The sequence below is a fragment of the Oncorhynchus mykiss genome, chromosome 11, assembly GCF_057628025.1.
Source record: "Oncorhynchus mykiss isolate SJ-2025 chromosome 11, ASM5762802v1, whole genome shotgun sequence".
Classification (NCBI taxonomy): Eukaryota; Metazoa; Chordata; class Actinopteri; order Salmoniformes; family Salmonidae; genus Oncorhynchus; species Oncorhynchus mykiss.
This window is the reverse complement of record NC_143032.1, coordinates 12159363-12182279: the sequence shown is the minus strand read 5'-3', so window position 1 is coordinate 12182279 and position 22917 is coordinate 12159363. Positions and strand designations below refer to the sequence as shown.

Here is a 22917-nt window from a genome sequence, read left to right as displayed (position 1 = left end):
TTATTTCCCCTCAATTCTCTCAAATGTGTATGTGTGTGTGTTTGTGTGTGTATACGTGTGTGTGTGTGTGTTGGAAATGTGTGTGTTGGAAATGTTTCCATCTGCACACGTATGTGTGTGTGTTTGTATACGTTATGTGTGGACTGTTCACCCGAGGCCAGTTGGGCGTGCGTAGTCACGTGGATTGTGTTGACCGTGGGAGCGAAACCTTGTTGACGTGCTTCACAGAGAGTGCTTGTCACATGACATCTCCTCTCTGCCCCCTTCCCCGTTGAGCCCACGCCCACCGCCCTTCCGCTCGCATGAGCCTCACTCTGCTGTGTGTGGGTGTGTGTGTGGGTATTTGAGTGTGTATACACGTGTGTGTGTGTGTCTCTGTATACACACGTGTGTGTGTGTGTGTGTGTGTGTGTGTGTGTGTGTGTGTATACGAGTGTGTATACACGTGTGTGTGTGTCTCTGTATACACACGTGTGTGTGTGTGTGTGTGTGTGTGTGTGTGTGTGTGTGTGTGAGTGTCTGTATACACACGTGTGTGTGTGTGTGTGTGTGTGTATACGAGTGTGTATACACATGTGTGTGTGTGTGTGTGTGTGTGTGTGTGTGTGTGTGTGTGTGTCTCTGTATACACACGTGTGTGTGTGTGTGTGTGTGTGTGTGTCTGTATACATTTATGTATGCATGCGTGTATATCTTCATATATGCTGAGCCAGGACTCTTTGCTGTTACTATCACAGCCACAGCCAGCACAGCACAGGCCCTAGTTTACACAGCAATACCCATCCAGCTGTCCTCCTGTGCCCTTCAGCTACCCCTCAGTCACACAGACACAGCTGGACAGATGTATGGACAACACCTCCGGGCTGTTAGATAGACACATGAGTGTGTTGGATGCTGGCATGATGTTCTTTTCAGAACCGTACATCTGTATCTCTGTGAGAGGACAGTGAGTTGTTTGGGGTGGGAGAGTGACAGACAGGTTGTCTGAGGCAGCGGTTAGATGAGTAATCTCTTACAGATAAAACACATAATTTCACGTGGAAAATCACATGATTAAAAACATGTTTTTGGAACACTTCACATGTGATCATGTGACATGAATGTGTTTTTTTCAGTAAGGATTCAGCAGATAGGCAACACACAGGTGTGTCCTTTCAGTCTTTTAGTAGGTTCATCTGATTGAATATATCATTTTAATATTCCCATTTAGCCTGGAAACCAAGCTAATTTGGTTCAACGTTGTGGGATATTCAACACGCCCACGCGTACAACACAAAAACACTAAACATATTTTTGTATTAGGTTTTCCGCACAAAACAGAATGGTTGCATCTAAGATGGCATTCTGTTCTTTCAGCTTGTATCCAGAGTGACTTGCAGGTGTATTTGGGATTAAGTGCCTTGCTCAAGGGCAAATCAACATATTTTTCACCTCGTCAGCTTGGGGATTTGAACCAGCAACCTTTCAGTTACTGGCCCAACTCTTAGCCACTAAGCTACCTGCCGCCTCAAAGCAACCTATTCCCTATATAGTGTATGTTTTTTTTGCCAGAGCTTGGTCTACAGTAGAGAATTTCTGCTCTAGGGAATAGGGTGCCATTTCAGTGCTTCACTTGACCTATTCAGTATAACGTTGCTTGTCTCTGTGTCCTTAAGAGGGTAGACTTCACACACAACCTGCACACTTTCCTAAAGATCCAATCCACATTGGAGAAAACAGTGCCTTGCTGTTTTTGTTATTGTTTTGTTGATGTTATGGAGTAGAAACAGAGGACAGTAATGTGTGCAAAACAAAGTACAGTAAATGTACATCAAGGTACTGCAATATTTTTTTTTAGATGCATGCCAGCAAAGCCACTACACAACACAACAAAACACTAAACAATACATTAATTGCACTTTAACGGTGCCCACAAACAGCAGTCCCAACACCTTACCACTGCTACACCTGGCTATCAGCGGAGCCTTGTCTTGCAGCGAAACAGTTCATTTAACTTTATTTTCTGCCTTTGATAAAAACATAGCTGATATGTCTGACTTGCTTAAACAAATGTGGTTTCTACAGAAAATTGAGATGTGCAAACTATGGCATAATGGGACGACAACTGGATAAGAGGCAATCCGTAATTTTGATTAAGACAATGAGCTAGGACGGGCGTAGTCAATATAACTATTTGTTCAGCACATTTGAAATGCATATCGACAGAATTCAGAACATGGGCCGTTCTTACAGTATTCTCCCTGTACACCAAGTCAGAACCGTATGATAAATAAAGGGGGCATATAAGCAGACAATGAATGCTCTTACTGTATTTGATGATGACATTTCTCATGGTAGAAGCATGGCAGGAGTCATACTAGAATGACAGCAGGGCCAATGTTGATTGTTTATCTTTTTAAGCTTGGAAAAGAGACCCTCAAATCCAGACTTGGGACCACACAGCCACTCCACTGAATAGCAAGCTAGTGATTGCTTTGCGATGCCTGCAGTTAGCCACTGATTCCTTCAAAACCACTGATTGTTGAATTTGCAATTTCCAACTTGTAATGTTTATGTCCAATGGCCGATGAGCACCGATACGTTTTGTCTATAATTTCTATTCATTATTTCTATTCATATGACAAGGATCAAAAAGGATTTGCCAGTTGATTGTCGACAAGGGTCATGATGAGGAATGCTAGCTTGCTAGCTAAGATTTTGAAAGTATCAGTCCAATCAAAGCTACTGTAGATATAACTTTGTGGCCAATGACCATGAGCCTTCTTGGATGGGCACTTCTAATGTAACTCTATGGCAGCACCTAAGGGGCTTAAATTTTTTAGCTCTACCCTTAGATTTGGCAGTGATGTAGTGTCCCCTAGAGTGACAAAACACTGACCCAATCACAACGCAACTAGAGAACATTACCAAGCCCTCTGCCCTGAATGACGGATCACCACTGGCAATGATGTCCAAAAAAAACTGTGTTCGTTTATTTGCAGTAATTTCTTTGTTTTTGTAATGCCCCAAACGGACGTGGCAGTTCCACCAATTAATGATTCCAGCTGTACTCTTATCACAGGAGATATGAATTGTGTGGTCACGATGCCGTGACATGCTCAGACCAACACGTCAGTATTATTCAATTACCATGTCTGCCTGGGCATCCTAAACACTTACTCATTACTGCTGCTTTGGCCTGACAGAAATAATTAACCTGATTGTGTCCCAAATGACACTCTCTACTCCCAATATAGTGCACTACTTTTGACCAGAGTCCTATTGTCCCTGGTCAAAAGTAGTGCACTATGGAGGGAATAGAGTACCATTTGTGACACAACATTCACTATAAAAACATTGTAGTTGTTTAAACTAATTATTAGTAAGTAACTGGTTCCACTGCTTTTTTTTATTTTTTACTCAACTTTTCAATTAAAGCTTTTCCCAAACTTGCAAAATTCAGTCAACTTAAAATTATGTTTTTGTTCCACTTGTCTCATATGTTCATTCAACTATAAATTATTATTTGGGCATTTTCACTAAATAAGGCTGTGGAACTAGTGACATGCAATAGTTGAAAATAGTTGCAATTATTGTGATTAAGGAGTAATTAAGGAGTAACATTTACACAGGTTAATATGGCCCACAAACATTAGACAACTATACAGAAAACCCCAACATTTCTGAAATAAACAAGTGAAATAAATAATGAGAGAATAGTGAGATGAACTGATAATTGACACAGACATGGTGGCATACAGTAGCAGGAAGATCAGAATGCCATGAACCAAAAGGTTGTGAGTTCAAATCCCAGATGAGGACATGTTGAATAATAATTACTGTATAAATGTATATGTATAATGTAGTCATATGTATCAAATACCTGAGTTGAAAACATTGTTGTGCAGACTATTTTTGTTAATATGCCCAAATAATATTTGAATTAACATATGAGATTAGTTGAACAAACAGTGTTAGTGCCGTGGCCCACTCTGTATACCCGTCGCAAGACCCACTGGTTGATGCTTATTTATAAAACCCTCTTAGGCCTCACTCCCCCCTATCTGAGATATCTACTGCAGCCCTCATCTTCCACGTACAACACCCGTTCTGCCAGTCACATTCTGTTAAACGTCCCCAAAGCACACACATCCCTGGGTCGCTCGTCTTTTCAGTTCACTGCAGCTTGCAACTGGAACGAGCTGCAACAAACACTCAAACTGGACAGTTTTATCTCCATCTCTTCATTCAAAGACTCAATCATGGACACACTTACTGACAGTTGTGGCTGCTTTGCGTGATGTATGTCTTTACCTTCTTGCCCTTTGTGCTGTTGTCTGTGCCCAATAATGTTTGTACCATGTTTTGTGCTGCTACCATGCTGTGCTGCTGCCATATCGTGTTGCTACCATGTTGTTGTCATGTTGTGTTGCTACCATGCTGTGTTGTTATGTGTTGCTGCCATGCTATGTTGTTGTCTTAGGTCTCTCTTTATGCAGTGTTGTGATGTCTCTTTATGTAGTGTTGTGTTGTCTCTCCTGTCATAATGTGTGTTTTGTCCTATATCTTTCTTTAATTTATTTGTATTTTAAATCCCAGCCCCCGTTCCTGCAGGAGGCCTTTTGCCTTTTGGTAGACTGTTATTGCAAATAAGTTAACTCACTTGCCTAGTTAAATAAAGGTTAAATAACAAAAATGTAAATACTCATTATCTGTTTTCGAATTACAGAGATGCTAATTTGAAGTACAGACTTGATGAAAATGCGTTTTAATAACATTGCAACAAAGTAAATTAATTTTTCAACACATTTCTGGTGTGCGCATTTCCAGTAGTGGAAAGTCATTCACCCAAGCAAACCGTTATTATTAACTCACAGTAATTTGAGCATCACACTAGGCGACATCAACTTCATCCTAAAGACATTAAGTTATTGTCTCCTGCACCATATCTACCCCAAACCAATACAGTACAGCACACAAACTGATAACACTTTATATGGATAGTCCCAAGTACATGGTTTGTAGATGGTTTGTGCATGTTCAGTAGATGTTGAATAAGTGTCAACAAAATTTCAATGAACTATCAACTAAACTTAACCCTAACCCTTACACCAAACCATAATCCAAACCTAAACCTAACATTTATTCTAACCCTAATCCTAACCGTAACCTTAGCAAGCAGTTGTTTATCAACATATTTAGTCATTTGTTGATTATATGGCCATCTGTAGATCATCTATATGGGACTATCAGAATAAAGTGTGAGCCACAAACTCAATACATTCATATAGTAGGCTACATGTCCATGTGTTGTCCTTTTCTGGGGCAATGCCATGTCGTGTTGGACGTCTTCCTGGCTTCATGTTGGCACTGATCTCTGTGAGATGCAGCGGCAGCATCATCGCTCGCAGGATACTCCTCCGCCCAATCATAATAAACGCCCTGTCTCATCCTCGGGTCCTGACAGCGTAATAACAGTATGATTGTGAAGTACCTTGTCATTGATAACGAGCTGTGTACCGAGCTTAATGAGCCCCATGTAAATGAGAATAGATACACACACACACACACACACCAAAGCAGGTAGGCAGGCGCGTGCACACACACACACACACACACACACACACACACACACACACACACACACACACACAGACATTGGGCCCCTCCAGGCGACTGAAAGTGGGGGCTTCAGTGCCAGTCAACATCCCAGCTGTAATCACACCAAACTGCTCACTAAGCCACTCACTGTGTGTGTGTGAGTTTGTGTTTGTGTGTGGACATAACCAGCTATTCTAAACAGACTCCAGATCAGATCCTTTCAAGGCTACCCAAACGTGCCCTATGACGATTTCACCTTGTCCACCCGCTACCCCCTCCACCCTCGCCTTCCGCCCGTGTGTCACGTACTCAGTGTCACATCGAGGAGCACGTCTGCAAGGAACAACTAGCAGAGAGCTGCAAGACGAAAACACACAGAGATCACAGAAGCAAAGCACAAATACACGCACACACACACACACACCTATACTGCAGACCTGTCAGCTGCTTTAGCTTTTACAACACAAACACAGAGCAAGAGGCAATACCTATCTCCATAGTGGTCCAGCCAAAGGAAGAAAAAACAACGATGGTGGCTAACATGAAAGAGATGAGGATGCTCCTAAAACAGCATCTGAAAACTGATATCATAAGCAGATTTCCCCTTAAGGAGATTAGGTGGACACAGGAGCCAGCTCACTGTGTGCAGTAAAGGCTGTGAGTCTTAATTCAATATACAGGAAAGCTCCCAGTCTGAGGTTTCAGTTTTATTATTGACGTTGCATTAACTGTGCAGTTTGATGTCGCAGTTCCAGATGCTCCAATGAAGAAAACAGCAAGACAGGGATTTAATCAAAGGTACATTGTACTGGTAATTTCCCTGACGTTCGCTGAGATCACATTCACACTAAACGCTGCGGATGTCGGATCAAGCGTAAATGACCTTTTGTTGAGTGCAGTGCACTTGTCAACGATGCAGGTAGAGCTGCTGTGCTTGTATGGGTAGGCATTGGCAAAAAACAAATCTAAGAGGATGGTTTTGGGCAATACTTTAGATCTTATTTAAAAACATTTCTCATCAGCTCCCATTAGTCCTCCAAGTACAGCCCTGACTTCCAGATGGTTCCAGATGGTTCCAGATGGATAAGATCAGTAGATTGGGAGACAATCAGGCAAAGCGACAGCCACCAGTGTCCTACTGCAGTGCTTCATGTTCAAGGGAGGCCTGATTCTGACTCTAACCTGCTCTGAAGTTTCCTACCCCCAGGCTAAGCTCTCCCTCTCTGTTTGTGTATGTGTGTGTCTGTGTTTCCTAGGTATTCTCCGGGATCTTCACCGCTGAGATGGTTTTAAAGATCATCGCTCTGGATCCATACTACTATTTCCAACAAGGTTGGAACATCTTTGACAGCATCATCGTGTGCCTCAGCCTCATGGAGCTGGGCCTGTCCGACGTGGAGGGACTGTCCGTTCTCCGGTCCTTCAGACTGGTATTTAACCATTTAACATGTCACCCCTCTGGCCTATCTCTGTCTCTGTGTGCTGTCTGTCTCTCTGTGTGTTTGTAGGTGATGGTTGTCTGGAATGGGTGTGTTAAAGCCTGCACTGTTTGACAGTGTCACTGGTTAGGTCTCTCACCCAATGGTACTGTACATGTATGCGAACTGTAAGTCCCCCTAACTGTGAGACCATTGGCAAGTCCTTCTCAACAGTTACTAAACCAGCCTGAGTTATGTAACTCCATTTTACTACCATATCCCATTGACAGAATAATTTGAATTGTAGTCAGTAGCCACTTCTTTATTTAGAAATGTGAAATGTGTGCCTCCCGAATGGTGCAGCGGTCTAAGGCATTGCATCACAGTGTTGTGGTGTCACTACAGCCTGGGGTTTGGTCATTACTGGCAGTGACCGGGAGTCCCATAGGGCAGCGCAAAATTGGCCCAGCGTTGTCCGGGTTAGGGGAGGGTTTGGCCAGGGGGGCTTTACTTAGCTCATCGTGCTCTAGTGACTCCTTGTGGCGGGCCGGGTGCCTGCAGGCTGACTTCGGTCATCAGTTGAATTGTGTTTCCTCCGACACATTGGTGCAGCTGTCGTCCGGGTTATACAAGCATGTGTTAAGAAGCGCGATTTAGCTGGTCATGATTTGCAGCACTTGACCTTTGCCTCGCCAGAGCCCGTTGGGGAGTTGCAGTGAGCGATGAGACGATTGTAATCACGAAAGGGGGGGATAAAAATTACACAAAAAAGTTAAATGTGACAAATAAACATTTTACTGAAAGTTTAAACTCGAACATGAGAATAGGATAAAGAAAATATAATTTGTCTCTAAATCTCTTGATTCAGCTTCTAGTTAACATTAATTTCTAAATTCATTTCTCAGACAACTAACAAACAGCTGGTCTCACTATCTCCCCTCCCACAGCTGAGGGTGTTCAAGTTGGCCAAGTCGTGGCCCACCCTCAACACACTCATCAAGATCATCGGCAACTCGGTGGGCGCCCTGGGAAACCTGACCCTGGTCCTAGCCATCATAGTCTTCATCTTTGCCGTAGTGGGCATGCAGCTGTTCGGCAAGAACTACCAGGACTGTGTGTGTAAGATCTCCAAGGACTGTACGCTGCCGCGCTGGCACATGAAGGACTTCTTCCACTCGTTCCTCATCGTATTCAGGGTGCTGTGTGGCGAGTGGATCGAGACCATGTGGGATTGTATGGAGGTGGCCGGGCAACCTCTCTGCATCCTGGTCTTCATGCTCGTCATGGTGATCGGGAACCTAGTGGTGAGTCAAACTAAGTCACTCAGTCTCTTTGGCTAGGGTGGGTTATAAAGTCTGTCTAAGTCAAACTAAGTCACTTAGTCTCTTTGGCTAGGGTAGGTTATAATGTCTGTCTAAGTCAAACTAAGTCACTCAGTCTCTTTGGCTAGGGTGGATTATAAAGACTGTCTAAGTCAAACTAAGTCACTCAGTCTCTTTGGCTAGGGTGGGTTATAAAGACTGTCTAAGTCAAACTAAGTCACTCAGTCTCTTTGGCTAGGGTGGGTTATAAAGACTGTCTAAGTCAAACTAAGTCCCTCAGTCTCTTTGGCTATGGTGGGTTATAAAGACTGTCTAAGTCAAACTAAGTCACTCAGTCTCTTTGGCTAGGGTGGGTTATAAATAGTATGTAATTTAGTAGCATGTTCGAGTTTAAAGGAAAACATTGGACACATTGTTTTTACTGATTTAGTTTTGCTGTGTTGTTTATGAAACGTCTAGATGATGTGTAATTTCAGGGCTTATACCCAAGTTTGACATTACTCAGTGTCCTCAAAAAACATGGGGTGTTTGTTTGTGTGCTTGTGTGAGTGAGGGGGTGAGTGCCTCAACTAGCTTTCTGCCCATTCACTTTATCCCCCTCCTACCAATGTCTCTCTACCTGCCATGTTTGGAGCTTTTGGCAGGGTGGGAGGGGTGTACAGGGGGCCTTGTTAGCCTTGTTAGCCTTGTTAGCCTTGGCAAAGGAACACAGAGGGATGAAATGTTGAGAGGTCACAGGGTTCTGTTTTGTGACTGCTTCGTTTTACAGTCCTGCTCCACATGTATAGCAATTAAAAGACACCCCTTTAAAGGTCAGGGGGTTCAGCTGGGGAAACTAACAGTGATAAAGGAAGTAACAGGGTCCTGGGCCTCAGTAGGTCTAGATACCATTTGTCACAGAAGCCTATGCAGTGTTACCGACTGTAGCGCTGACTTCAGCAGTTTTGTTAGATCCTGGGGATATCTGCACACTTACAAGGTTGACTTCAGCAGTTTTGTTAGATCCTGGGGATATCTGCACACTTACAAGGCTGACATCAGCAGTTTTGTTAGATCCTGGGGATATCTGCACACTTACAAGGCTGACTTCAGCAGTTTTGTAGATCCTGGGGATATCTGCACACTTACAAGGCTGACATCAGCAGTTTTGTTAGACCCTGGGGATATCTGCACACTTACAAGGCTGACTTCAGCAGTTTTGTTAGACCCTGGGGATATCTGCACACTTACAAGGCTGACTTCAGCAGTTTTGTTAGATCATGGGGATATCTGCACACTTACAAGGCTGACTTCAGCAGTTTTGTTAGATCCTGGGGATATCTGCACACTTACAAGGCTGACTTCAGCAGTTTTGTTAGATCCTGGGGATATCTGCACACTTACAAGGTTGACTTCAACAGTTTTGTTAGATCCTGGGGATATCTGCACACTTACAAGGCTGACTTCAGCAGTTTTGTTAGATCCTGGGGATATCCGCACACTTACAAGGCTGAGTTTGGCAGTTTTGTTAGATCCTGGGGATATCTGCACACTTACAAGGCTGAGTTTGGCAGTTTTGTTAGATCCTGGGGATATCTGCACACTTACAAGGCTGACTTCAACAGTTTTGTTAGATCCTGGGGATATCTGCACACTTACAAGGCTGACTTCAACAGTTTTGTTAGATCCTGGGGATATCTGCACACTTACAAGGCTGACCTCCTTGACTGTATTTCTGCTGTCTGTATCGCTCTCTCTCTCTCTGTCACTCACAAACACACACACACTTTGTCCTGGCAGACCTAATTCCATGTCCTTAAGGCTGTCATCGGTGAGGGGTTTTCCACACTAACTGACATGTAGACAGGTGCTGAAGTTTACACTGGCATCGTTGGGCAGCCCAATGCCATACTGAGGGTTAGTGTATAAGTCTCCTACTGTATGTGTTGGGGTTGTTTAAATACAAAATGCCTCATGATTACAATGCAGGAAGTGAACCCACATCCTTGCCACTGCCCTACCCCACCCCAACCCATTGAGCCACTTAATTAGGGACTAAATGAGTCAAGGCTCTCTACTGAATGGAGTGGTACTCAGTCTTCCCAGTACCGCTCTCTATTTACAGTGTCCTCTCTGTCCTCAGTGGTCGCCTCTTTCACTACATACTCCACTACTGTTTCCATCCGCGGGGCAGCCGAGCAACGAAGCCACAATTACCCAGCCAAATGTATCTGCTAATATTATCTTTCTCTGCGGGGTCGCCCCCAGTCCCTTAGTCAAGTCAGCGCCTGTCATTTGCTTACGCACTTGTGTTAGAGGACCCCTCCTCTCCTCCTCTCCTCCTCGCTTCTGCCCCCCTCCTCCACCACCCTCATCCTCTTCTCTCCCCCCTTCTGCCCCCTCTCCTCCGCCACCCTCATCCTCTTCTCTCCCCCCTTCTGCCCCCCCTCCTCCGCCACCCTCATCCTCTTCTCTCTCCCCTTCTGCCCCCCCTCCTCCTCTTCTCTCTCCCCTTCTGCCCCCCTCCTCCGCCACCCTCATCCTCTTCTCTCTCCCCTTCTGCCCCCCCTCCTCCGCCACCCTCATCCTCTTCTCAGCCTCTTCCATCTCTCCTCCTCCTTCCCCACCTCCTCTTATCTTTCTCCTTCCTCCTCCCTCCTTCTCTACCTCCTTTCTCTCTCTTTCTCCCTCCTCCTCCCTCCTTCTCTACCTCCTCTTTTCTCTCTCCCTCCTCCCTCCTCCTCCCCCACCTCCTCTTCTCTCTCTCCTTCCTCCTCCCTCCTTCTCTACCTCCTTTCTCTCTCTCTCTCCCTCCTCCTCCCTCCTTCTCTACCTCCTTTTCTCTCTCTCCCTCCTCCTCCCTCCTTCTCTACCTCCTTTTCTCTCTCTCCCTCCTCCTCCCTCCTTCTCTACCTCCTTTTCTCTCTCTCCCTCCTCCTCCCTCCTTCTCTACCTCCTTTTCTCTCTCTCCCTCCTCCTCCCTCCCCCTGTCATATTTATTTTAGCTGAGCAGTCAAAGGAGGTCGGTGAGACTTAGTACTGCCTGGCCTGCGAGACCTTGTGTTGTGTAACATAACATGGCTGCCAGTGTCTTGTCGGGAGGCTGACAAAATGTCTGATGTGGGACAGCGTGTTAACAGATCCAGATCAACCAACGTCAACGTCAAAAGACTCGAGTCATACTGAGGTTCATTAGAAAATGAGCACTCGTCTAGGTATCCAGACCTGACCTCAAGTGATCTTCTACCTCAGGTCCCTTATTGTCTCAAGTGTTGTCAAATCAAATCAAATGTTATTTGTCACATACACGTGATTAGCAGATGTTATTGTGGGTGTAGTGAAATGCTTATGTTTCTAGTTCCAACAGTGCAGTAACATCTAACAAGTAATATCTAACAATTTCATAACAATACACACAAATCCAATATAAAGGAATGGAATTAAGAATCTATAAATATTTGAACGAGGAATGTCGGAGCGCCATAGACTAAGATACAGTAGAATAGTATACACTACCATTCAAATGTTTGTGGTCACTTAGAAATGTCCTTGTTTTTGAAAGAAAAGCACATTTTTTTGTCCATTAAAATAACATCCAATTGATCAGAAAAAGAGAGTAGACATTGTTAATGTTGTAAATGACTACTGTAGCTGGAAACGGTGGATTTTTAATGGAATATCTACATAGGCGTTCAGAGGACCATTATCAGAAACCATTACTTCTGTGTTCCAATGGCACGTTGTGTTAGCTAATCCAAGTTTATCATTTTAAAAGGCTAATTGATTATTAGAATATCCTTTTGCAATTATGTTAACACAGCTGAAAATGTGCCATTGGAACACAGGCGTGATAGTTGCTGATAAAGGGCCTCTGAATGCCTATGTAGATATTCCCTGAAAAATTATCTGTTTCCAGCAACAATAGTTATTTACAACGTTAACAATGTCTACACTGTATTTCTGATCAATTTGATGTTATTTTAAAGCTATCTTGTTACCTAGAATTACGTTTACATAGGTCATTCAATGGACGGAATTCATATAGAATTCAACAGTTTTGGTAATGATGAATGTCTCGCCTCTGTGATGCTAAGAGAAAACCAACCTGCATGTACAACGGGCATGGTGTGACTCAGCCAGGCTGAAAGATTGAGCGCAACCTGACCCAGTCTGGTCCCTGGTCCGGCACATATACATACACAGCCCAGGATATAATCTAGGCTTGCCCATCAGATAACGGGCCTACTTTCACCTCTCCAGTTACCAGGCTGTCCGTTCTGCTTTGAATAATGCTGATTAGCACCAGACCCCCGCAGGTGCAGGGACCCAGAGCATATCCGCTCGCATCATCTGCTCCGCTGATTGAAGCTCCCAGCAGATAGGGACACACAGACACTCACGCACAGACACACAGACACTCACGCACAGACACACAGACACACAGACACTCACGCACAGACACACAGACAGATCACATTTTATTTTTTTACATGCTTCGTAAACAACAGGTGTAGACTAAGAGTGAAATGCTTAAATGCCCCAAAATGCAGAGTGAAAAATATTGAGAAAATGGTTTTTATGTAAGGAATAAATACACAATGAGTAATGATAACGGCTATATACACGGGGTACCAGTACCAGTACCAGTTTAGTGACCCCTCTTCCCACACACACATCTCTCTCTGTTTAGTGACCCCTCTTCCCACACACACACATCTCTCTCTGTTTAGTGACCCCTCTTCCCACACACACATCTCTTTCTGTTTAGTTACCCCCCCCACACACACATCTCTCTCTGTTTAGTGATCCCTCTTCCGACACACACATCTCTCTCTGTTTAGTGACCCCACTTCCCACACACACACACACACACACACACGTGCACAACACCCACTCGCTCGCTCTCTCTGTCTCTTTCTCTCTTTCTTTCTTTCTTTCTTGACTGACGACACATTTGTTTCCACCGTGTGTGTGGTCCAAACAACCTTTCAAAGTTAGAGGCGAAGGGGAGGAGAGGTACAAGGCTGGTACGGTAACATGACACCGAGATGAAAAGGGATAATTAAAGGAGATAACCATCCCCTATCCCTGTAAAAAATGTAGGATGTTAATTTGATCACTCTTTTGTTGCTGAGAAATGCTAACTTGTACTGTAGTGTATTCAATGTTTAAAAAGGCTTCTAAAGTTTGAAATTTCCACTTTAAAATGTCAGACTTGATTTGTATCTACCCCTACAAAAAAATATACATTAAATATAATCCACATAGTACTTCTAATTTCCTGTTGCTGCAGGATTCTATTCCTGTTGTAGCAAACTGGCTCGAATTAAGATCCTACACCTGTATATTCAACCCCCCAAGCCAAGACCACACTGTATACTGTAACTGAACCTTACTGGCCATGGCCCACATACAGTATGTTTGAGAGCAGGGGTGTAGGGTTAGGCTGGCAAGCTGCCTGGATAGAGGACAGACTCTCTAGTCTAGACTCTCCAGTCAGATTGCTTCTGAACATTGTTGCTGGGGATGAGAGTGGCAGGCGGTGGCGTAATGACCTGTGTTTGTGCTGCACTCACCGCGTTCACAGGATTCCCAGAACAAGGGATTAGAGAATGCTATTGCCATGGATCTCCACGATACTCACCCCCCTTCTCCCTTTTACTCTCTCTCTGTCTCTGTCTCTCTTTCTCTCTATTCCTCTCTCTCCCTCTTTCGCTCTCTCTCACTCTCCCTTTCCCTGAGTGAAAACAAGACATTCATGCCATGGGGATATTGTGCAGACATTTACAAGCACATTCAGGGCAGCTATTGGATTGTTCAAATTGGTCCACTCGTGTCCACAGAGAGGGGACTGTTCACAGAGTCCCACGCAGGAGAAGGGAGTGTTCACAGAGTCCCACACAGGAGAAGGGAGTGTTCAAAGAGTACCATGTAGAAGAGGGGAATGTTCACAGAGTACCATGTAGAAGAGGGGGGTGTTCACAGAGTACCATGCAGGAGAGGGGAATGTTCACAAGTACCATGTAGGAGAGGGGAGTGTTCACAGAGTCCGACGCAGGAGAAGGGAGTGTTCACAGAGTCCCACGCAGGAGAAGGGAGTGTTCACAGAGTCCCACGCAGGAGAAGGGAGTGTTCACAGAGTCCCACGCAGGAGAAGGGAGTGTTCACAGAGTACCATGCAGGAGAGGGGAGTGTTCACAGAGTACCATGTAGAAGAGGGGAATGTTCACAGAGTACCATGTAGAACAGGGGAGGGTTCAGAGTACCATGCAGGAGAGGGGAGTGTTCACAGAGTACCATGCAGGAGAGGGGAGTGTTCATTGAGTCCCACGCAGGAGAAGGGAGTGTTCACAGAGTCCCACGCAGGAGAAGGGAATGTTCACAGAGTCCCACGCAGGAGAAGGGAGTGTTCACAGAGTACCATGCAGGAGAGGGGAGTGTTCACAGAGTACCATGCAGGAGAGGGGAGTGTTCACAGAGTACCATGTAGAAGAGGGGAGGGTTCAGAGTACCATGCAGGAGAGGGGAGTGTTCACAGAGTACCATGCAGGAGAAGGGAGTGTTCACAGAGTACCATGCAGGAGAGGGGAGTGTTCACAGAGTACCATGCAGGAGAGGGGATTGTTCACAGAGTACCATGTAGAAGAGGGGAATGTTCACAGAGTACCATGTAGAACAGGGGGGTGTTCACAGAGTACCACCTCACTTTGGTAGGGCCTCTGGTGTGGGGACCCTCACTGCGGGACTGGGGACCCTCACTGCGGGACTGGGGACCCTCGCTGCGGGCCCCAGACCGGGAAAACAAAACATAGAATGCCCACCCAAATCACACCCTGACCAAACCAAAATAGAGACATAAAAGGCTTTTTCAGGTCAGTGCGTGACAGTATCACTGTCATTCATAGCCTAGTGGTTAGAGCGTTGGACTAGTAACCAAAAGGTTGCAAGATTGAATCCTTGAGCTGACAAGGTGAAAATCTGCCGTTCTGCCCCTGAACAAGACAGTTAACCCACTGTTCCTAGGCCGTTATTGAAAAGAAGAATTTGTTCATAACTGACTTGCCTAGTTAAATAAAGGTAAAATAAATAATTCATCACCAGATCAGCAAAACTAAGGCAGAGATTGGGTCTCATGCTCTCATCAGTGAGTGTTAAATGCCACACACCCAAAGCCCAGTGACAGTCATACTAAATGTGTGTTTATGTGTGTGTCCACCTCTACTTTAAGTGTGTATGGGACTCCTAAGGTGTCTCTTTGGAAGGTTCCATGTTAGGTGGTGTCCTTCCATTGGACCCTGGCCCTGTGGGACTCCTAACTATGCTAGGTGTTAATACCCAGACACAACTGGCAGCAGTTAGCACCTCACTAACTGTATGGCAACCAGGAGCCTGCTACACCTTGCTCTTTCCAAATTCCTCTTATGTTTACACACCGTCTCTGATGGCAACAGTTTCTAGGGATTTGTTGTTGTGTTTTCCTCAAAGCATATTACTACAGATTAGAAAAAGCCATCACCAAGTAATTCTAATATTACCAAATAATCACTACATTTTTAATTAGAATTGAATTCATGTGAGAATTTACTGCCAGGGTAGTCTCACTATAGTCTAATCAAATAACACAGTGGTTTAGTACTTACTAATATTAAAGCATTGAAATTCATTGACGCAATGCATTTTAATTACTTTTATCCTGAATCATGTGTCTCAAATCATACCATAGGCTAGCCATAGGCGGACCCTGATCCTCACTGTAACAGTAGGATTCATAGTAAAAAGAGCCCTCGTTTGATAAGGTTTTTGGGAGACAATGATGCAGACCCTCAAAGGGTTTAGCAGTGAGAATATGGGCCACACTGCTCTAAGGCTAATGCCTTCCAGCCATTCATGTGACTTATCGGCACAGAAATGCTATCAGTTTGCATGGATGGGTAAAGTAACCACGCAATGTGTGTGTGTGTGTGTGTGTGTGTTCATGCATGTGCGTGCGTGTTTGGTTGCAGTTTAATATTCAGTTGTCACAACATTCGTTGCTTGGATACAGACGACAGGGTTTCGGTCAATTTTTTACTCGAGAACAGCTTCAAATGCCAAGTCAAATGTCAAATGTCAATCGTTATCAAACACAATATTGAGATTCAGTTTGTCAAGATATCCTAAAATGTCTGCGGTTGAAGTTATTGGTTGGCTGTACTTGGTCTTGTATGACTCATGGTTATTGGCTAGACTGTGTGAGTTGGTAAAATACCAATCAACAGTGCATTAACGTTTACCTTTTTGGTATTTTGCCCTGGACATTTTGCTGTTTCTCCTCTCTGTCAAGATGTCACTGATCCTCAAGGGAGTATAAGGCATGAAAACAATATTTGCTCCAATTCTGTTGGTGCAACTGATGAAATTCTGTTGGTGCTACTGATGAAATTCTGTTGGTGCTACTGATGGAATTCTGTTGGTGCTACTGATGGAATTCTGTTGGTGCTACTGATGAAATTCTGTTGGTGCTACTGATGGAATTCTGTTGGTGCTACTGATGAAATTCTGTTGCTGTTACTGATGAAATTATGTTGGTGCTACTGATGGAATTCTGTTGGTGCTACTGATGGAATTCTGTTGATGCTACTGAATAAATTCTGTTGATGCTACTGATAAAATTCTGTTGGTGCTACTGAAGAAAATCTGTTGGTGCTACTGATGAAATTCTGTTGGTTCTCCAGTTGTATCCTCGTTGTACATTTACAGTAAAACCAATCCAGACTGATCTGATGAGGTATTATACTGCTTTTTTCTAAGTTGATAATAGGTAAGACCATTTGATGAATGTCATAACTGGGCTGTGTAAATCTACGTGCTTGTGTGTGTGTGTGCTAGGCCTGTAGAGACAATGGTCTATTTATGGCTCATGTCGCTCCCCAGCTAAAGCCAGGGGAGGTATGCAGCTATTAGGGTATACAGAACAGGTGACACTATGGCACCGGAGCTACCTGCTCAGTGACCTCGTACTAATCTGACCTCATCCAAGATGGCCGACCAGGCCCACTTTTTGGTTTCCACTAGATAACACAGCCACAAAGTCAAAATTGGCTATATCGTTTTATAAAAGTCATGAAAACAAAAATGTAATTTAAGTTTAGCAGTGTGGTTAAGGTGAGAGTAGGTACTAGTTGCCCTTTTATTTTTTCTTTATTTAACTAGGCAAGTCAGTTAAGAACAAATTCTTATTTACATTGACAGCTTACACCGGCCAAACCCAGACAACACTAGGCCAATTGTGCACTGCCCTATGGGACTCCCAGTCACAGCCAGTTGTGATACAGCCTGGATTCAAACCAGGGTGTCTTTAGTGACACCTCTAACACTGAGATGCAGCGCCTTAGACCGCTGTGCCAGTCCTTAGTTGTCACTGATACTCTTTCAGATATGTATTGTCCCATAATGGTAAAGATTTAGTTTGAGGTTAGGGAGATCTGATCATAGACTAGGGACAACATAATTCTACCTTGAGCACTTTCTTAACTATTCAGTGATTTATAGGACGGGGTAAAAAGACAGTGTTGGAAATGGGACTGTGAGTAGGATGACGAGACAGGGGTGGTGGCTAGGCAAGCATATGGGATATTATTAAAGTTCAAATTAATTGTCCCTGTCTGCCTCTAAAAAGGATAAGGTGAATATCTCCTGGTGGCTGTGGTGGCTAGGACATGGTGGTGGCTAGGACATGGTGGTGGCTAGGACATGGTGGTGGCTAGGACATGGTGGTGGCTAGGACATGGTGGTGGCTAGGACATGGTGGTGGCTAGGACATGGTGGCGGCTAGGACATGGTGGCGGCTAGGACATGGTGGCGGCTAGGACATGGTGGTGGCTAGGACATGGTGGTGGCTAGGACATGGTGGTGGCTAAGACATGGTGGTAGCTAGGACATGGTGGTGGCTAGGACATGGTGGTGGCTAAGACATGGTGGTGGCTAAGACATGGTGGTGGCTAAGACATGGTGGTGGCTAAGACATGGTGGTGGCTAAGACATGGTGGTGGCTAAGACATGGTGGTGGCTAAGACATGGTGGTGGCTAGGACATGGTGGTGGCTAAGACATGGTGGTGGCTAGGACATGGTGGTGGCTAGGACATGGTGGTGGCTAAGACATGGTGGTGGCTAGGACATGGTGGTGGCTAGGACATGGTGGTGGCTAAGACATGGTGGTGGCTAAGACATGGTGGTGGCTAAGACATGGTGGTGGCTAAGACATGGTGGTGGCTAGGACATGGTGGTGGCTAAGACATGGTGGTCGCTAAGACATGGTGGTGGCTAAGACATGGTGGTAGCTAGGACATGGTGGTGGCTAAGACATGGTGGTGCCTAGGACATGGTGGTGGCTAAGACATGGTGGTGGCTAGGACATGGTGGTGGCTAGGACATGGTGGTGGCTAAGACATGGTGGTGGCTAGGACATGGTGGTGGCTAGGACATGGTGGTGGCTAAGACATGGTGGTGGCTAGGACATGGTGGTGGCTAGGACATGGTGGTGGCTAAGACATGGTGGTGGCTAAGAGATGGTGGTAGCTAGGACATGGTGGTGGCTAAGACATGGTGGTGCCTAGGACATGGTGGTGGCTAAGACATGGTGGTGGCTAAGACATGGTGGTAGCTAGGACATGGTGGTGGCTAAGACATGGTGGTGGCTAAGACATGGTGGTGGCTAAGACATGGTGGTGGCTAAGACATGGTGGTGGCTAAGACATGGTGGTGGCTAGGACATGGTGGTGGCTAAGACATGGTGGTGGCTAGGACATGGTGGTGGCTAAGACATGGTGGTGGCTAAGACATGGTGGTGCCTAGGACATGGTGGTGGCTAAGACATGGTGGTGGGCTGGGAGAGAGAAGACTGGTTTAGTTTGGTCACCCAGATGGCTCTTAATACTAATACGATATTATAATACCCATTGGGTTCTGCAGACTGGACACTAATGAGCACGGGTCAAGACACGTGTGTGTGTGTATTGGTAGGTGGTGGCAGTGGTGGGGGATTGTGTGTGTGTGTAACCATTATAATCTCTTGAGATTGAATAACTATTTTCAAGAGAAAGTTTGCATTTTAGTAAAATCATCAGAATTGTATCTGGTGTAATTCATTACAAAGAACTGAAAGAAAATGTTGAGAATCACAAAAGCATTAGTTTAAAAAAAGCTTCGAAGAACGCTTCTAAGACCGTTTCAAACAACGCTTCTAAGAACGCTTCAAACAACGCTTTTAAGAACGCTTCGAAGAACGCTTCAAACAATGCTTCTAAGAACGTTTCTAAGAACGCTTCTAAGAACGCTTCAAACAACGCTTCAAACAACGCTTCTAAGAACGCTTCAAACAACGCTTCTAAGAACGCTTCGAAGAACGCTTCTAAGAACGCTTCAAACAACGCTTCTAAGAACGCTTCAAACAACGCTTCAAACAACGCTTCTAAGAACGCTTCAAACAACGCTTCTAAGAACGCTTCAAACAATGCTTCTAAGAACGTTTCTAAGAACGCTTCTAAGAACGCTTCAAACAACGCTTCAAACAACGCTTCTAAGAACGCTTCGAAGAACGCTTCAAACAACGCTTCTAAGAACGCTTCTAAGAACGCTTCAAACAATGCTTCAAACAACGCTTCTAAGAACGCTTCAAACAACGCTTCTAAGAACGCTTCTAAGAACGCTTCAAACAACACTTCTAAGAACGCTTCAAACAACGCTTCTAAGAACGCTTCTAAGAACGCTTCAAACAACACTTCTAAGAACGCTTCTAAGAACGCTTCAAACAACGCTTCAAACAACGCTTCTAAGAACGCTTCAAACAACGCTTCTAAGAACGCTTCAAACAACGCTTCTAAGAATGCTTCAAACAACGCTTCTAAGAACGCTTCAAACAACGCTTCAAACAACGCTTCTAAGAACGCTTCTAACAACGCTTCTAAGAACGCTTCAAACAACGCTTTAAAAAATGCTTTAATGCAAAAATGCCTTGGTTGTAATTACAATATCTAATACTGCGCCTCTCCTCTCTGTCATTAGGGCTATGTTATTAGCCGTACACATTTCTATCAATCAGAGGCGTGTGAATCAAGTTAGATGGCATCGTTAACTATCATGGGCACTTAATGTTTTCTGAAGTGCATTATTTCATTATAAAGGGCCTCAAGTGGACTGGAAGAGTGGTCTTTATGCTTCATTGGGCACGTTCATTGCCCGCTGTGTGTTCGGGTGGCAGGCTAAGGCACTAGACTCTCCTCCACTGGGAGATTGTGACCTAATAAACATCATTTGCTCTCCTCAATAAACTAAGACACAGACACAAATATACCCATTTCACACTACTGAGCCTAGCTGAGCTGGCCTGGTTACGTATCCAGAACAGTTCCAGCAGACAACATCAGAGGTGGTATTGTATGGTTCGGGATGGTACATTAGTGTGAAAGGGTATCAGACAACGATGAAGGAAGAAGGATATTTTCCTCAGGCCTGAAGACTTGCATTAGCTCTTCATGCCAATCCCAGGTCTTTAGCTCAGCGTGCTAACAGTCTTGTGGTATGCCTACCACCCAGGTTCGAGAGACAGAGAGACAGACAGACAGACAGACAGACAGAGAGAGATCCCATATCTATTGGGTAAAATACCAGTGTGCCATAACAGCAGCAAGATTTGTGACCTGTTGCCACAAGAGAAGGGAAACCAGTGAATTAAAAAAAAAAGTATTTTATTTAACCTGGCAAGTCAGTTAAGAACAAATTCTTATTTACAATGACGGCTTACACCAGGCAAACCCGGACGACTCTGGGCCAATTGTGAACCGTCCTATGGGACTCCCAATCACAGCCAGATGTTATACAGCCTGGATTTGAACCAGGGTGTCTGTAGTCACTGAGATGCAGTGCCGGTCTCGCTGTGCCACTTGGGAGCCAAAGAACAAATATCATTGTAAAAACAACCTATATTTATGTTTATTTATTTTCCCTTTTGTACTTTAACGATGTGCACATCGTTACAACACTGTATATAGACACAATATGACATTTTGAATGTCTCTATTATTTTGGAAGTGTAATATTTACTGTTGTAAACATATGTTTCCCATGCCAAAAAGCCCCTTGAATTGAATTGAGAGAGAGAGAGCTAGTGAGCTTTAGCTTGGTAGCTTTTTACTCAACTGATGGCTAATTCTGGGCAACATCGATACAACTGAAAGACACAGAGTCATAACTCTTTCAATCCCGACAACCTTAAATATTCTGCCTTCGTATCTCAGGGTTTATCTCTCTAACACAAGTCAGTGTCTGGTGTTTTGTTGTGGGAAGCATGACTGCATGCTGTGATGAGCGATTTGATTCAGGTGACATTTGCGCTGCCCTGGGTCTCAGAGATGGACGCAGACAGGGAGTATTAGAGAGCTATGGGGCTAGACTGCTGCCTTGTCGTTCAGGCCTCAGCACCTTCAAGGCCCTTGAGGCTATCACAACATATCTCTGTATTCTCCCCTAGTCTTGAGCTAACCTCTTACGATGCAGAAGCCTTACTTGGTTCGTTCTGTTGCTGTGCCCCAATACACTAAGTACGTGGTTTGGTTTGAGCTCCAGTTTCCTTTTAGCCAGGTTGTTATATTGTTTTTTCACAGATTTATATGAGAGTATACCAGTTATCTGGAGTAAAGGCCTGACCCAATCTAAACTAATTGGTACGCTCCTGCTAAATGAGTCGGGCTCAGGTGGGATGGGACTCCTAACATTCTGTAATCCTTCACGGGGGAAATTGATGAATGCATCACGGTTTGCCCCCAGTGAGATGTGAGGCTGCCACAGCCGGTGTGTGCATGTGCACGTTTTTGTGTATGTTGCGATTATAGCGCCTTTGTGGGTTGAGGTCTTCACTTGGCGATATTGCCTCTGGTCTCGGACAGAGTCAGAGGTCCAGAACTGCAGGCTGTGGAGGGGGAGGCAGGCTGTGGAGGGGGGGGGGGGGAGCAGGCTGTGGAGGGGGAAGCAGGCTGTGGAGGGGGAAGCAGGCTGTGGAGGGGGAAGCAGGCTGTGGAGGGGGAAGCAGGCTGTGGAGGGGGAAGCAGGCTGTGGAGGGGGAAGAAGGCTGTGGAGGGGGAAGCAGGCTGTGGAGGGGGAAGCAGGCTGTGGAGGGGGAAGAAGGCTGTGGAGGGGGAAGAAGGCTGTGGAGGGGGAAGCAGGCTGTGGAGGGGGAAGAAGGCTGTGGAGGGGGAAGCAGGCTGTGGAGGGGGAAGCAGGCTGTGGAGGGGGAAGCAGTCTGTGGAGGGGGAGGCAGGCTGTGGAGGGGGAAGCAGTCTGTGGAGGGGGAGGCAGGCTGTGGAGGGGGAAGCAGGCTGTGGAGGGGGGAGCAGGCTGTGGAGGGGGAAGCAGGGCTGTGGCTGTTAAAGGTGATTTGTTTACCATTCCACTCATTCCGCTCCAGCCATTACCACAAGCCCGTCTTCCCCAATTAAGGTACTACTAACAAACACACACACACGCACAAACCCCGACACACACATAGAGCTTTATTTTTGTGAAATGTCAGGACTTTTTGAGGAGTAAAAATGCTTGACCATTAAAAATCATATATTCCCTACCCCATAACCCTAAACCTAAC

General features: G+C 45.1%; 1 protein-coding gene across 1 annotated transcript in view; it reads left to right on the top strand.

The window, feature by feature from the left end:
* LOC100136701 (sodium channel protein type 3 subunit alpha) overlaps nt 1-22917 on the top strand; it is a 151917-nt gene that overhangs the window by 65954 nt on the left and 63046 nt on the right. Inside the window, exons 12-13 of the mRNA XM_036934870.2 lie at nt 6837-7010; nt 7946-8302. Coding sequence (XP_036790765.2) covers nt 6837-7010; nt 7946-8302 — 531 coding nt within the window. The remainder of the gene's footprint in view (nt 1-6836; nt 7011-7945; nt 8303-22917) is intronic.